A 14,509-nucleotide genomic window follows, 5' to 3' on the forward strand; every position below is an offset into this window, starting at 1 on the left:
ATGGTCTAAGGTTCAGAGGTGTGATGCCAGAATGCATTTTCGTACTGTTAGGCCCTTGGAACAGATACCGGTGCTTTCTGAAAGATGAAAGAAATGGAATGGGTGCTCTTCACACAGGTTGCAAAACCTACAAAGAATGCATAATAGTCTCATTTTTTCCCCTAGAGAAGAGATGCGTGTGACTAGTTTTGGACTCTTAACCTAAATGGGGGTTGCATGTCTCCTATTGTTAATCATTGTCAGCTGCAGTGACATGATCCACAGTCCTGCATTTACTGCCTTTCCCTTAATGATTTTGGACAGGTTTGAGAGAGCCAGGATGTTTGTTCTGGGCCTTTATTTGGTTTTGGCTTTAGCTGATAATGTTTCAGTGTTCTGTCAGCTAGTGCAGTTCTCAAATGGCTGCCTATTAGGGAAAGAATTCTGAGGATTTGACTGTTCCTAATCATCTGTCATTGCTGCTAGATAATGATTGGCAATTTTTAAGACTCAACTGTGGAAATCTCACAGTTGGTAAACCATCAACCATAAAAATGTTGCTTTTGAACACCAGTGCTGAAAAGATTTTATTTGGAGGGTGAGAAGGGGGCTGGATGCAGGATAGGATAATCTGGAGAATGGGGGAGAATGCAAACGATATAGTATCCCTTATGGATGGTACATGTGCAACAGGGAGCTCTTTTTTTTTTTTTTTTAATCCCCTTGGCAGTAACTGATAATCAGGGAGGAAGAAAAACCTGGAACTTGAATTAAGGCTGATCTTTCTGGTTTTTGTGCACCGTGGCCCTGCCAGGCATATATAGTGAAGGTGAATGTCTTCTCCCTCAGAAAAACTCAGGTTCCTTGCTGTCCCGAATAAGGCCTAGCTTCCCTGCCCTAACTGAAAACTCAGTGAGGACTTGGAGGGAAAGAACGAGGCAAATACAGAGGATTGCAGGATAACAACTGCATTGTTGTGTACTGTGGATGGGGGAGGGCACTCTTGGAGGACTCCTGCAGCAGGTGGTCAGCCCACCTGAGACCGGAAGACAATACTTGAATGGGGAGCAGGGTACGTGCTTTTATATGAAAAGAGAGCTGATGTTAAAACTCATTTGGTAAGGTAAACGTTGTCACATACCTTCACATAAGGGATAGTATATTTTGGGTTGCAGTCAAACTTGATTGTGCTCAGACTGGTGAAAATAGCAGATAGGCTTTTGTATTTTAAATAAGATACAGTTTTTATTCTTTGAATTGAGCTGTCTACTTTATTACTTTACATAAAAATAATTTTAGATTTTTTCCCCCCATCAAGTTTCTTCCTGTTTTCTTTTTTGTTTTTTTTTCCTTTTTTCTTTTTTTTTTTTTTTTGGTTTTTTTTTTTTTTAATGCTGTAACTTGCCCCTAATCTTTGTCTCTGGAATTTTACTCTCTAAATTTTAAAGTTAACTAGCATTTTCAAACCTTTATACCCTTGTCTTTTATATTAACTTTCTCTTATTATTCTTTAGGTAAGAATGATTGAGGTTGGCTGATACTGGAGTACTCACTCACTTGAAGTAAGTTTCCTTAGAAGTCCTAACCTGTAGAAGACTTTTGAATGTGGTTTGTTAACGACGGTTAAGTAATGTGATTTAGCTGTGTGGGGTGAAACATGTTTGATTTTTTTTTTTAAGAACTTATTTATTGGGGCGCCTGGGTGGCTCAGTGGGTTAAAGCCTCTGCCTTTGGCTCAGGTCATGATCTCAGGGGCTCTCTGCTCTGCGGGGAGCCTGCTTCCTCCTCTCTCTCTGCCTGCCTCCCCACCTGCTTGTGGTTTCTCTCTGTCAAATAAATAAAATATTAAAAAAAAAAACCAAACTTTTATTTATTTATTTGACAGACACACAGCAAGAGAGGGAACACAAGTGGGGTAGGGGGGAGTGGGAGAGGGAGAAGCAGGCTCCCTGCTGAGTAGGGAGCCCAATGTGGGGCTTGATCCCAGGAGCCTGGGATCATGATCTGAGCGGGCAGCCGCTTAACGGCTGAGCTACCCAGGTGCCCCAGATGTGTTTGATTTTTAAGATGTTTACTTCTCCTGAGATAAAACCCATGGGTTTTTATTTTTGAAAACAACATGCAGGGGGCATCTGGGTGGCTTAGTCAAGTGTCTGCCCACGGTTCAGGTCATGATCCTGGGGTCCTGAGTTCAAGCCCTGCATCAGGCTCTCTCTGCCAGCTTCTCTTTCTCGCTCTACCTCACCCTGCTTATGTTCTCTTATGCGCTCATGCTGTCTCTCAAGTAAATCTTTAAAAAGAAATGGGTGTGTGAGCTAAAATAGTGGGGACTATTTTATTTTTAAGTGTCAGATGATAGAAGAATTGACAAGGTACATGGATGAAGCTGTGTTGTATACCTGAAACTAATAGACAGTTGTATGTCTTATGTTTCAGTTTTAAGCAAAGATACAGGATTGGGGCACTTCGGTGGTTTGATTGGTTAAACATCTGCCTTTGACTTGAGTCATGATCTCAGGGTCCTGGGATTGAGCCCCGCATTGGGCTCCCTCCTCAGTGGGGAGCCTGCTTCTCCCTCTTCTGCTTGCTGCTCCCCCTGCTTGTACGTTCTCTGTGCCAGATAAATAAATCCAAAAATAATAGAGATACAAGATTATGTAAAGGGAAACCAGCTTGAATTAGTGGAGAAATGCCATATTTTTAGAACTCTAAATTCCACTCCTGACCCATTCAGAATCTCCCTTAAGATTCTCTTAGTGGGGTGCCTGGGTGGCTCAGGCCACCCGGGTGGCTCTGCCTACAGCTCAGGTCATGATCCCAGCGTCCTGGGATCGAGCCCCACATCGGGCTCTCTGCTTGGCAGGGAGCCTGCTCCACCCACACCCTCCACCGCCACCCCACCCCCATCTCTGCCTGCCTCTCCTACTTGTGATCTCTCTCTCTCATAAAAAAGAAAATTCTCTTTTACTTACCCAGCCAATAGTAGAGAACAGGCCAGTCTTGGGTAGGAGGAAAAATCTTTAGTGTGTGTGAGGAAATTTAGAAGACTATAACTGTAGTGTGGACCAGGTTTTTTCTAAGCAATAACAGAGCAAAACAAAAGAAAAAAACCACGGATTGGGAGGGCCCAAAAATGTGCCTCTTGGTGATACTGAGAATAAGATGTACACACTATAGTTAATGAAAATGTAGTATGCTATGCATGTTATTTTAATAAGATTATATTTTTAATGATAGGTGGATAAGCTATTAGTCTCAAGACGACATCACACAACGTGAACCAAGAAGGAAAGCCACAGCCTGTTAGACTGAGGAACTGTCTAGGTAAGTTGAAAGTTTCTTACTCTGTAAACTCCTTCAGAAGAACTCTTGGGTGTTACAGACATAACTACTTGTGTGTGAATATTTAATTTTAACTTACTCTTGTGTTAAAACTATGTAGGAAGTAATGTTGTTTTTATACTACTAAAAATATTTACAGTCCTTTTAACAGCCCTCTTGAGGCTGTAGGCCTTGGTGTTGGTTTGCCTCAACCCTCAGAAAAACAGGGACTGTAGGGACGCCTGGGTGGCTCAGTCGTTAAGCGGCTGCCTCTGCCTTGGGTCATGATTCTAGGGTCCTGGGATCGAGTCCCGTATTGACCCCCATCTCAGGCTCCTCCTCAGTGGGAAGCCTGCTTCTCCATCTCCCACTCCCCCTGCTTCATTTCCCTCTTTCGCCGTGTTTCTCTCTGTCAAATAAATAAAATCTTTTAAGGGGGGGGAGTGCACCTGGGTGGCTCAGTCATGAAACATCTGCCTTCAGCTCAGGTCAAGATCTCAGGGTCCTGGGGTCAAGCCCCACATCGGGCTCCCTGCTCAGTGGGAGGCCTACTTCTCCCTCTCCCACTACTGCTTGTGTTCCCTCTCTCTGTCTCTGTCAAATAAATAAAGTCTTAAAAAAAAAAAAAAAAGGAAAGAAAAGGGACTTTAGTTTTCTGTAGGAGTTTGTATGTCTGTTTGCCTCCATACATAGAACTGTGCAAAAGAGGGTTTGGAAAATTGGAAATGGCCCGTTTTTTAACCAAATACTTAAAAGATGGGGTCATCTAGAGTTGATGGTGTCCTAGAATGGTTGGCAGTTTTAAAGGGCAACTCAATTCTGCTGTTGTAGCTGGGAAAGCAGTCATAGACTGTATGTAAACTAAGGGACAGGGCTGCGTGCCAAGAGTTTACAAAAAAGTAGTAGGTAGACAGTAGCCTGTTGTCTCATCATCTAATACAAATGGATATATAGTTAGATTATAGCTCAGTTAAAGGGCTGTCATAATCATTTAAGAGTAAGGTAGAAATAGCATTAAGTAATTGACTGGATTTTAAACCTAGGGGGAGGTGCCAGGTAGTGGAGTGTCTTAAGAGATCTTTCTCAGTGGTTGGAACTAAAGTTCTAATAAATGGAATTAAATGTGAATCAACTAGCTGGTGACAAAGGCTGGTGGTAAAATAATCTGCATCTTAATCCTTAACTATATAGTACTTAATGATCTTTAAGTACTGTTAATACCCCATTTCTTGATTAGTATTACTTTGATATTAAAAAGTTTACTTGGTTGGTGCTAAACGGTGAGTGTTTGACAATTCTGATTCTTAACGTCTTTTGGAGTAATTGTTTCTTTTAATTGGCAGGATCAGGTGAACTCTGTCCAGAAAACCAATGAAGAACAGGGCAAAGAGGAATGAGCAGCCTAATTGTTAATAAAGACATTTTTAAATCAGATTGTGCTTTTATTTGTTTTGGTTTTTCTGTTTAAGTAGGACTTTTTGTTTCTAATATTCTTTATATGTCATCACCTTGTTTTTAGGTGACATGGGCATGGAACATGGTCATTCAGGACTCGGGCTTTCTGGCTGAGCTGCTTCAACATTAATTACTGATCAGCCTGATGGCCCTTCTTGGCTCTTGTCCTAACAACTGATTAAGCCATCAATATTTTAAAATTGCCTTGATTCTTTATAGGTTTTATTCCTAAAATCATGTAATGAATACAGGAATTATAACTACATGCCCCTCCTTGATTGGGTTTCAGGCATAATACCATTTTGTATCCCGCTTTTGTATTCCCCCAAAGAATTTTCGGATGACGGTTATAGAGTACTGACATGACTTCACAAAGAAGCACAGACAGAATTAGAATTACATCTTGCCAAATAATCATGTTTGGGTTACCCTGAGTAGCAATTTCTTGAAGTTAAAATGAATTGGAATTTCATACGCAGTGTGAACTATGAGTAGATTCTTTGACTAGAAGTGGAAGGGCAGGATTGTTGGAATTGACTGTAAAATCTGCTTAATAAAGAATTTTGGAAGTAAAATCTGCTTTTCTCTATTTTGTTGAAACTTGACAAGGTTAGTCAAAGGGTTGTTTGGCACCAGCTTAATTAAGCATTTGTTCAGGAAAAGGTATGATGCACATGTATAAAAAGGTAGTTCTGTTGCTTTGTTTCTGTGGGCCACGTTACTTATAGTGCAGAATTTCAAAAAGCACTAATCTGTTAGCTTGCTATAATTAAATAGAGGAAGCTCAGAATTTAGAACATCTTGCTCAGTGTTACTTGAGAAAGCACAAAGGAAGAGAGTTGAAAGCCAAAGCAGTCACTGCTCCCATGGGATTTGCTTTGAAAACCTGTGCAAGAGGAAGCCTAGCACTTAAAAAAAACTACCAAGAGGTTGAGCATGAAAAAGACTGGGAAGAAATTCAAGGTTCATACGGAAAAAAAAAAAAATCCCATGTTCATGGATTTAAACTTAGCAGTTGGAGCTCCTTGGTGGCTCACTTGGTTAAGGGTCTGCCTTCAGCTGGGGTCATAATCTCTGTGCTGTGAGATACCAGGGTTAGTCAAGTCAAACTTAAACGTGGCAGCTGCCTTCCCTCAGAGTAAGCATCCCAAGAAACCCTGATGGAAGCTGTATGATGTGGTCTCTCTGACCTAGGTTTGTCACTTCGGCACTTGGTAGAAACAGTCACAGTCCCAGTGAGATTAATGGGGAGGGGAAATACCCCCCACCCCTCAATGGAAGGAGTGTGAGAATTTGCAGGTACAGTTTTGGGGTTTTTGTTTCTTTACTTTAGTATGTATGTATTTCTTTTGAAGATTTTATTTGATCTCAAGTAGGCAGAGAGCCTGATAACGGGGTTGGACCCCAGGACCCTGAGATCATGACTAGAACCAAAGACAGGCTTAACCCACTGAGCCACCCAGGCACCCCTATTTTTTAAAAGTGCAGATAATGTTTTGAGACCACTAGAGTCTTGAAATTCGTAGGCTAGTTATTTGTTCATTTTTTTTCATTTATCAGCAATGCACTTGATTTAGCCAAAAGGACAAACATTTATTTGCAAGACATTTTGTCTATTTTGTGCCAGATACATACTTAAAATGGAGATAACAGAGATGAAAAGATGTCCTGTCCTCAAGATGTTCTGGTGGGGAGGTCTGCGTAGGTGTAAAGGGGGAGAAACAATATTATTTGTTATGTAGGTCACATAAGTTAAATGTCACAACCATTCACTAGTCCTAGACATACGCTGAAGCATGGAAATGGAATGATCTATGTAAGTAGTAGGCAGTTGGGTATTTTTTTACTTTTCTCAGCTCTATGCCCAACAGAGGGCTTGAACTCATGACCCCAAGATTAGGATCTCATGCTCAGCTGACAGCCAGCCAGATCCCCTGGGGTATTATTTTGGATGGAGACTTAACAAGCAATGCACTCAGCAATAACACATGTAAGGGGTAAAAGGAAACAGGCTTAGATGGGAAAGTTGAAGTTGACAGAACAGGTCTCAGCCAATCCATGAAATGGCCCTTCAGAGTTGTCGGAAATTGATGTAAGGTGCTGAGCCTTTTTGTCCCACTGGATATTGACTGTCTCTAGTGGAATGCGGGGAAGGGTGGGCATAACTCAGAAGAGGCCTCTCTTTGAACTGAGGACAATTCCCAGAAAGGGATGGAGTTTTGAGCCTATAGGAAAGTTGGTGGAGCAAGGGACTCAATTCTGAAATTCTGTCTGGTGGCATACCAGAATCCAAACCCCCGTATGTTCACAGGAAACTCAGGGAAGAACTAGTGTGCTTGTAATATGTATTTGGGGCTCATCAGCCTATAGGTAACAGTTGAAGTCATGCGCTCAAGTAAGATTGTCTAGGGAGCATATACAAGATCAAGAATCTGAGGATGCACCTCTGAGAACACTAGGACTCTGGTACTAAGAGTTTATGAAAGAGGGTGTCTGGGTGGCTCAGTTCTTAAGTGTCTGCCTTCAGCTCAGGTCATGATCCCAGGGTCTTGGGATCCAGCCCTGCATCGGGCTCCCTGCTCAGCTGGGAAGCCTGCTTCTCTCTCTCCCACTCCCCTCCCTCTCTCATTGTGTCTCTTTGTTAGATAGATGATAGTTCATGAAAGAGGGTTGCCTGGGTGGCTCCGGTTATGATCCCAGGGTCCTCAAATAAATAAAATCTTAAAAAACAAAAAACCGGGTGCCTGGGTGGCTCAGTGGATTAAGCCACTGCCTTTGGCTCAGGTCATGATCTCAGGGTCCTGGGATCGAGCCCCGCGTCGGGCTCTCTGCTCCGCAGGGAGCCTGCTTCCTCCTCTCTCTTTGCCTGCCTCTCTGCCTACTTGTGATCTCTCTCTGTCAAATAAATAAATAAAATCTTTAAAAAAAAAACAAACAAAAAAAACCAAAAAACCTCATGAAAGAGACTAAGGACAGGCAAGAAGTTACTCTGTAAAACGGAAGTTTGGAGCTTTGGAGGCAGAGGAAAGCATTAGAGTCTAGAGTGCAAGTAGCTGGATCACTGTTGGCAGGAGGATTTTCTATTTCTCTGAAACCAGAGGGAGGAATAGGGAGGGCATTTGGTGTTACCCTGCTGTTTGCTGTGCTGTGAGTAAAAAAAACCCGTCTTGGGCTGTCTGCCTGGCTTCAGTCGGTGGGGCATGCGACTTGATCTTGGGGTTTTGAGTTCAAGCCCTCTGTTGGGCATAGAGCTTACTTTATTTTTTAATTTTGGGGGGAAGATTTTATTTATTTGATGGAGAGTACAAACATGTGGAGCAGCAGGGAGAGGGAGAAGCAGGCTCCCGCTGAGCAGAGAGCCTGAGTGGGGCTTGATCCCAGGACCCTGAGTTGATGACCCGAGCCAAAGGGGACACCTAACTGATAGAGCCACCACGGCACCACTAGAGCTTACTTTGAAAAAAACTTCTTGAGTGTCTTATTCGGATCCATTGAGTTTCAATTTTAGCACATACGGAATTTTGGCAAGCTCCTGAGCTTGTTTGGTTAGTCATCTTTCTTCTGTGAGATATGCCATCCTCTAAGATTTGAGTTATCTCTCTCTTTTTTAAAGATTTCATTTATTCACTTGATAGAGCGAGAGAACACAAGTAGGGGGGAAGTAACAGAGGCAGAGGGAGAAGCAGGCTCCCCACTGAGCAGGGAGCTCAATGTGGGGCTCAGTCCCAGGACCCTGGGATCATGATCATGATCATGACCTGAGCTGAAGCCAGATGCTTAACTCACTGAGCCACCCAGGTGTCCCTAAAGTTCATTTCTTCAGGCACTATATTGAAGTTTGCTTTTTCAACCAGTTCGACAATCTTTATTTTTCAGTTGGCGTCTACTTTAGGCCATATGTTTAATACAATTACCAATATGGTTAGACTTAAGTCTCCTATCTTACATGTTTTCTATTTGTTCTGTTTCCTTTTCCCTCTTTTCCTGCTATCCTTTGGCTACATTGAATATTTTTAGTATTCCATTTTACTCCTTCTGTTGACTTATTATTTCTCTCAGTTTGTCTTAGTGGTTGCCCTGGAGCTTTAGTATGTGCCTTGAACTTACCGCTCCTTACCATCAAATATATGCCTCTTCACAGAGAGGTTAGAACCTTAAGACAAATTTTCCCCATCCTTTGTGTTATTGTCATATTTTATTTCTACTTGTGTTATAACCCCTAGAAAAATACGATTTTTGCCTAAATACTCAAATATATTTTAAACAAATCTGAAAATTAGGGAAAATTACATCTATATGTATATATAGCTTTTCCCCAAGAGCTAATTCTAGTGTTTGCCGGATGCCCCAGGTGTGTAACAAGGTTCTTCCGTTTTGGATAGACAGAATGCCAGTGTTTCCCAGGTCTGTGGAAGCTCTAGGTTCGTCTTACAGTTCCTTGGCTGTTCAATTTTAAATAGTTGTTCTTTGACTGACCTGATGGAGTCTCATTCTATATGTGCACCGTTTAGTGTTCTGCCAAGAATGCAAAAGAAGCTTTATACAGTGGCGCCTGTGTGGCTCAGTAGTTAAGTGTCTGCCTTTGGCTCAGGTCATGATCCCAGGGTCCTGGGATTGAATGTTGGGCTCCCTGCTTGGCCGGAAGGCCCGATTCTCCCTCTCCAACTCCCCCTGCTTGTGTTCCCCTCTCTCATTGTGTCTTTCTCAAATAAATAAATAAAATATTTTTTTAAAAAAGCCTTACACAGATTTCTTTCCTTGCATAGCTCCCTCCATTCTAGTAGTCTGTTCCACAGATTCCAGCTGCTTCAGCCTCTTCAAACACCCATCTCTTCTCAATGCAGCAAGACCATCACGCTCTGCTTGGGGCCTCCTTCCTATGCAGAGAATTGAATAATGCCTCCAGGCAAATGGCTGTGACAAGCACTTACCTCATTTATTACTCTTTTCTCATGGATCACAGTACTGCATAGTCTGTTTTCCAGTTTGTTTTGCACTGACTTGTATCCCTCCCAAATTCATATATTGAAGTCTTATCTTCCAGTACATACAAGAATGTGACTGTATTTGGGAGACAGGGCCTTTAAACAGGTAATTAGGTCATAAGTTTGGGCTCTAAACCAGTAAGACTGGTGGCCTTATAAGAAGGGGAAGAGATACAAAGGTCATATGCAAAGGCCATGTGAGAACACAGTAAAACAATGCTATTGGCAAGCCAAAAAAGTAGACCTCAGAAGAAATCTAACCTCCTGACGCCTTGGTCTTGGACTTCTGGCCTCCAGAATTATGAGAAAATTAATTTGTGGTATTTTAGCCATCCAATCTGGTATCTTACGAAGGCAGCCCTAGCAAACTAATGCATAATGTCCAATCAATAGTCATTTAATACACTTTGTGTAGTTCTCTGGTTGTTTACAGAGGGAGGACAGATCTGGTACTAGTTCTTTGAGCTGGAAGCTGAATCCAACAGATTTGTTTTACCAGAGGACAGAACAAGTTGGACAAAATATTCACACACGTCTGTTTTACACTGGAGAACACGATGAATATTTTAAAAAACAGCTTTATTAAAGTATAACTGATACATAACAAGCTCATATACTTAAAGTGTAAATTTGATAAGATTTGACATGAAATCATCACCACAATTGAGTTAACGAAGGTGTCCATCCCACCCCCAGAATCTTTCTTGAGCCCATTAGTCGTCTGATTACTGCCCTTTCCCTTATCAATCTGCAGGCAACCCCTGGTCCGCTTTTCTCCTTAGTTCACTTTCCCCACTCCTTTACTTCTTCCCAGGAGCTTCTCCCAAATGAACTACATACATCCAAGCCCTTGTCTCAGGCTCTGCTTCTATGGAAACAAAACAAAACAAAAGAAAAAACTAAGAAACTCACCCATTCTGTCTCTAAGGAGTGTGATTTGGATATGTAACAGATGTTCTTGTCAGTATACCTGAATGTCTATGGAGTTCCTAGTATGTGAGACTCACTAATTCAGCCAACATGTAACTGCTTGATTGAAATATAATTAAGACACAATGAAATGTACATATATGAAGTATATAACTTGGTGCGTTTTGGTAGTGTGTGATCATGCGTGAAACCATAGCTGCATCGAAATAATAAACATATATATTACCTCCCAGAGTTCCTATTGCTTCTTTGTAACGCAGCCTTTTCTCCTCACTCAGGAAACCACTGGGATGCTTTCTGTCACTCTATATTAGTTTGCCTTTTCTTTTTTTTTTTTTTAGTTTGCCTTTTCTAAAATTTTATATAAATGAAGTAATACAGAATTTACCTTTTTTTGGCCCAGCTTCTTTCATTCAACAAAATTATTGAGATTCATTCATGTAGTTTTGAGTATCAATAGTTGGTTCCTTTTTACTGTTGAGTTGTATTCCATTGTATGGATATGTTTATGCATTTACTTGATGGGTGTGATAGTTAATTTTATGTGTCAGTTTGGGCTAAGAGATGCTTAGAGAGCTGGTAAAAAACATTACTTTTTGGCATGTCTGTGAAGATGTTTCCAGAATAGATTAGCATTTGAATTGGTGGACTGAGTAAAAAGATCACCCTCATCAGTGCAGTTGGGGATCAGTCCAATCTGTTGAGGACATGAACAGAAGCCTCTATTCAGAGAAGGCAGAGGAAGGGTGAATTTGCCCTCTGCTTGAGTAGACATACACTCTTGCCCTTGGAGCTCCTCTTGGTTCTTCAGACTCAGATTGGGACATTCATCATCAGCTCCCCTAGGTTTCAGGCCTTTTGGACATGGACTGAATCAGATCACCGGGTTCCCCGATTCCCCAGTTAGCAGAAGGCAGATGGTAGGACTTCTCAGCTGCCATAATTATGTGAGTCAATTCCTATAATCTCATGTATATTAATATAAATATTATTAAATTAATACATTGAATATTAATATATAAAATATTAATAATAAATTATATTATGTCTGTATCTCCTATTGGTTATATTTCTCTGGAGAACTGTGACTAATTCAGTGGGCATTTGGATTGTTTCCAGTTTGGGGTATTATAATAAAGCTGCTATGAATATTTGTGTACAAGTCTTTGTGTGGACAGAGGCTTTCATTTCCCTTAGGTAATAACTTAGGAGCAGAATAGCAGGTCATATGGTAGATATATGTTACTTTTTTTTTTTTTTTTGAGAGAATGAGAGAGAGAGAGCATGAGAGAGGAGAGGTCAGTGGGAGAAGCAGACTCCCTGCCGAGCAGGGAGCCCAACGTGGGACTCGATCTGGGACTCCAGGATCACGACCTGAGCTGAAGGCAGTTGCTTAACCAACTGAGCCACCCAGGCACCCCTATATGTTACATTTTTAAAGAAACAGACTGTTTTCCAAAGTGCCCATACCATCTTTTAGCCTCACCGGCAGTGTATGAGAAGGCTAGTTGCTCCACATCCTTGCTGACATGTAAATTTTGCTAGTCTTTTTAGTGTTACGTGTTCTAGTAGATTGTATAGTCGTATAACTTTGAGGTCTTAATTTGCATTTTCCTAATAACTAATAATGTTTAGTATCTTTTCATGTACTTATTTGACATCAATATCTCTTCTTTGGGGAAGTATCTGAATCTTTTGCAAAGTAAAAAAAATCAGATTGTCTTCTTATTAAACTGTAAGAATTCTGGGGTGCCTCGTGGCTGAGTCAGTTTGTGTCTGTCTTCAGCTGTTCCCTCTGCCTGCCACTCCCCCTGCTTGTGCTTGCTCTCTTTCTCTGTAAATAAAATCTTAAAATAAAAAATAAATTGTAAGAATTCTTTATATATTGTAGCTACAAATTTTTGTTGGTTCTGTTTGGCAAATATCCTCCAATGTGTGGCATAGTTTTTCATAACAGTCTTTTGAAGAGCAAAAGTTTTTAACTTTGATTACATGCAATTTATTATTTTTTCTTTTATAGTTTGTGCTTTTCGTGTCTTATTTAAGAAATCTTTGCTGGCGGGGCGCCTGGGTGGCTCAGTGGGTTAAAGCCTCTGCTTTCAGCTCGGGTTATGATCTCAGGGTCCTGGGATCGAGCCCCACATCAGGCTCTCTGCTCTGCAGAGAGACTGCTTCCCTTTCTCTCTCTCTGCCTACTTGTGATCTCTGTCTGTCACATAAATAAATAAAATCTTTTAAAAAAAAAAAAAAAAGAAAAGAAATCTTTGCCGGGGCTCCTAGTAGATCAGTCAGTTGAGTGTCTGACTCTTCATCTCAGCCCAGGTCTTGACCCTGGGGTCATGAGTTCAGGCCCTGCCCTCATGCTGGACTCCATGCTGGGTGTGGAACGTACTTTAAAAACAATGGAATACTATGCAGCCATCAAAAGAAATGAAATCTTGCCATTTGCAATGACGTGGATGGAAGTAGAGGGTATTATGCTGAGTGAAATAAGTCAATGAGAGAAAGACAATTATCATATGATCTCCCTGATGAGAGGAATTTGAGAGGCAATGTGGGGGTTTGGGAGGAAGGGAAGGAAAAAATGAAACAAGATGGGATCGGGAGGGAGACAAGCCATAAGAGACTCTTAATCTCACAAAACAACTGAGGGTTGCTGCGGGGAGGGAGGTAGGGAGAGGGTGGTTGGGTTATGGACATTGAGGGAGGGTATGTGCTATGTTGAGTGTTGAGAAGTGTGTAAGCCTGACCATTCACAGACCTGTACCCCTGGGGCTGATAATACATTATATGTTAATAAAAAATTAAATAAAAAATAAAAACGAGAGCAACAACAAAAGAAAAACAAAACAAAAGTTCTCAAAACTTTTAAATTGTCTTCCTTTCCATCCAACTTGTTCATCTTTTTGCGGCACATCTTCCTAGTCCATGAACTTGCAGGTTTTAAAATCTATTTATAGCACAGCTTTATATAAATGTAACACTGTTGTAATCTTATATATATATATATATTTTTTTTTTAAAGATTTTGTTTATTCATTTGACAGAGAGAGACACAGTGAGAGAGGGAACACAAGCATGGGGAGTGGGAGAGGGAGAAGCAGGCTTCCCACTAAGCAGAGAGCCGGATGCGGGGCTTGATCCCATGACCCTGGGATCATGACCTGAGCCAGAGGTGGCCTATTAACCAACTGAGCCACCCAGGCGCCCCTGTAATCTTATATATTTGATCTGATTCTTTTTGGGGGAGAGCTCTTCCATCTTTTATTTTAAAAAAGCTTTTATTCTATTTTATTTTATTTTAGAGTGAGAGGGCACATACACATGTGCATAGGGGGAAGGGCAGGGGAAGAGAATCTTCAAGCAGATCTCCCAAGCGTGGAGGCTGACACAGGGTTCAGTCGCAGGACCCATGAGATCATGACTCAAATCAAAACCAAGAGTCCCACGCTCAACCAATTGAGCCACCCAGGGGTCCTGTGAGGTCTTTCATCTTTCAGATTCCTGTCATATGTTGCTTCCTGTCCTTTACATCTTCCTGACTATTGGGCCTTTTCACCTCACCATCCTTCACTTTCTCTCATTACTCATTTTGTTTCCTTCTCTTTTGAGCCTAAATTTCCTCAGGATCCATGTAGGATCCGTGTAGGATCCACAGGCTGCTTGCAGTTCTTCTCTTCTACCATTTTCTTTTTCTTCCCTGGGCAAAGCTGTTCATCCTTTTGAAAAGTAGCCACTGTGGTCATTTCCTAACCCCCTTCTATCTTGTGGGTCTCCATCCTCACTTAATACCCTTCCTCTTTCTTCTTCTCTCCTCCCCCCCTTTTCTTGTTTTTTGG

The 14,509-nt window shown here is 41.4% G+C and overlaps 1 protein-coding gene across 3 annotated transcripts in view; it reads left to right on the forward strand.

The window, feature by feature from the left end:
* SFPQ (splicing factor proline and glutamine rich) overlaps positions 1-14,509 on the forward strand; it is a 55,603-nt gene that overhangs the window by 12,306 nt on the left and 28,788 nt on the right. For 2 of the 3 annotated variants that reach the window (XM_045979326.1, XM_045979325.1), the window contains exons 10-11: positions 1,494-1,541; positions 3,217-3,303. In XM_045979326.1, the coding sequence (XP_045835282.1) occupies positions 1,494-1,517 (24 nt within the window). In that variant the 3' untranslated portion in view covers positions 1,518-1,541; positions 3,217-3,303. Of the gene's footprint in view, positions 1-1,493; positions 1,542-3,216; positions 3,304-4,643; positions 5,331-14,509 lie in introns of those variants that run through there. The other variant, XM_045979324.1, reaches the window with a different exon arrangement.

The sequence above is a fragment of the Meles meles genome, chromosome 1, assembly GCF_922984935.1.
Source record: "Meles meles chromosome 1, mMelMel3.1 paternal haplotype, whole genome shotgun sequence".
Lineage (NCBI taxonomy): Eukaryota > Metazoa > Chordata > Mammalia > Carnivora > Mustelidae > Meles > Meles meles.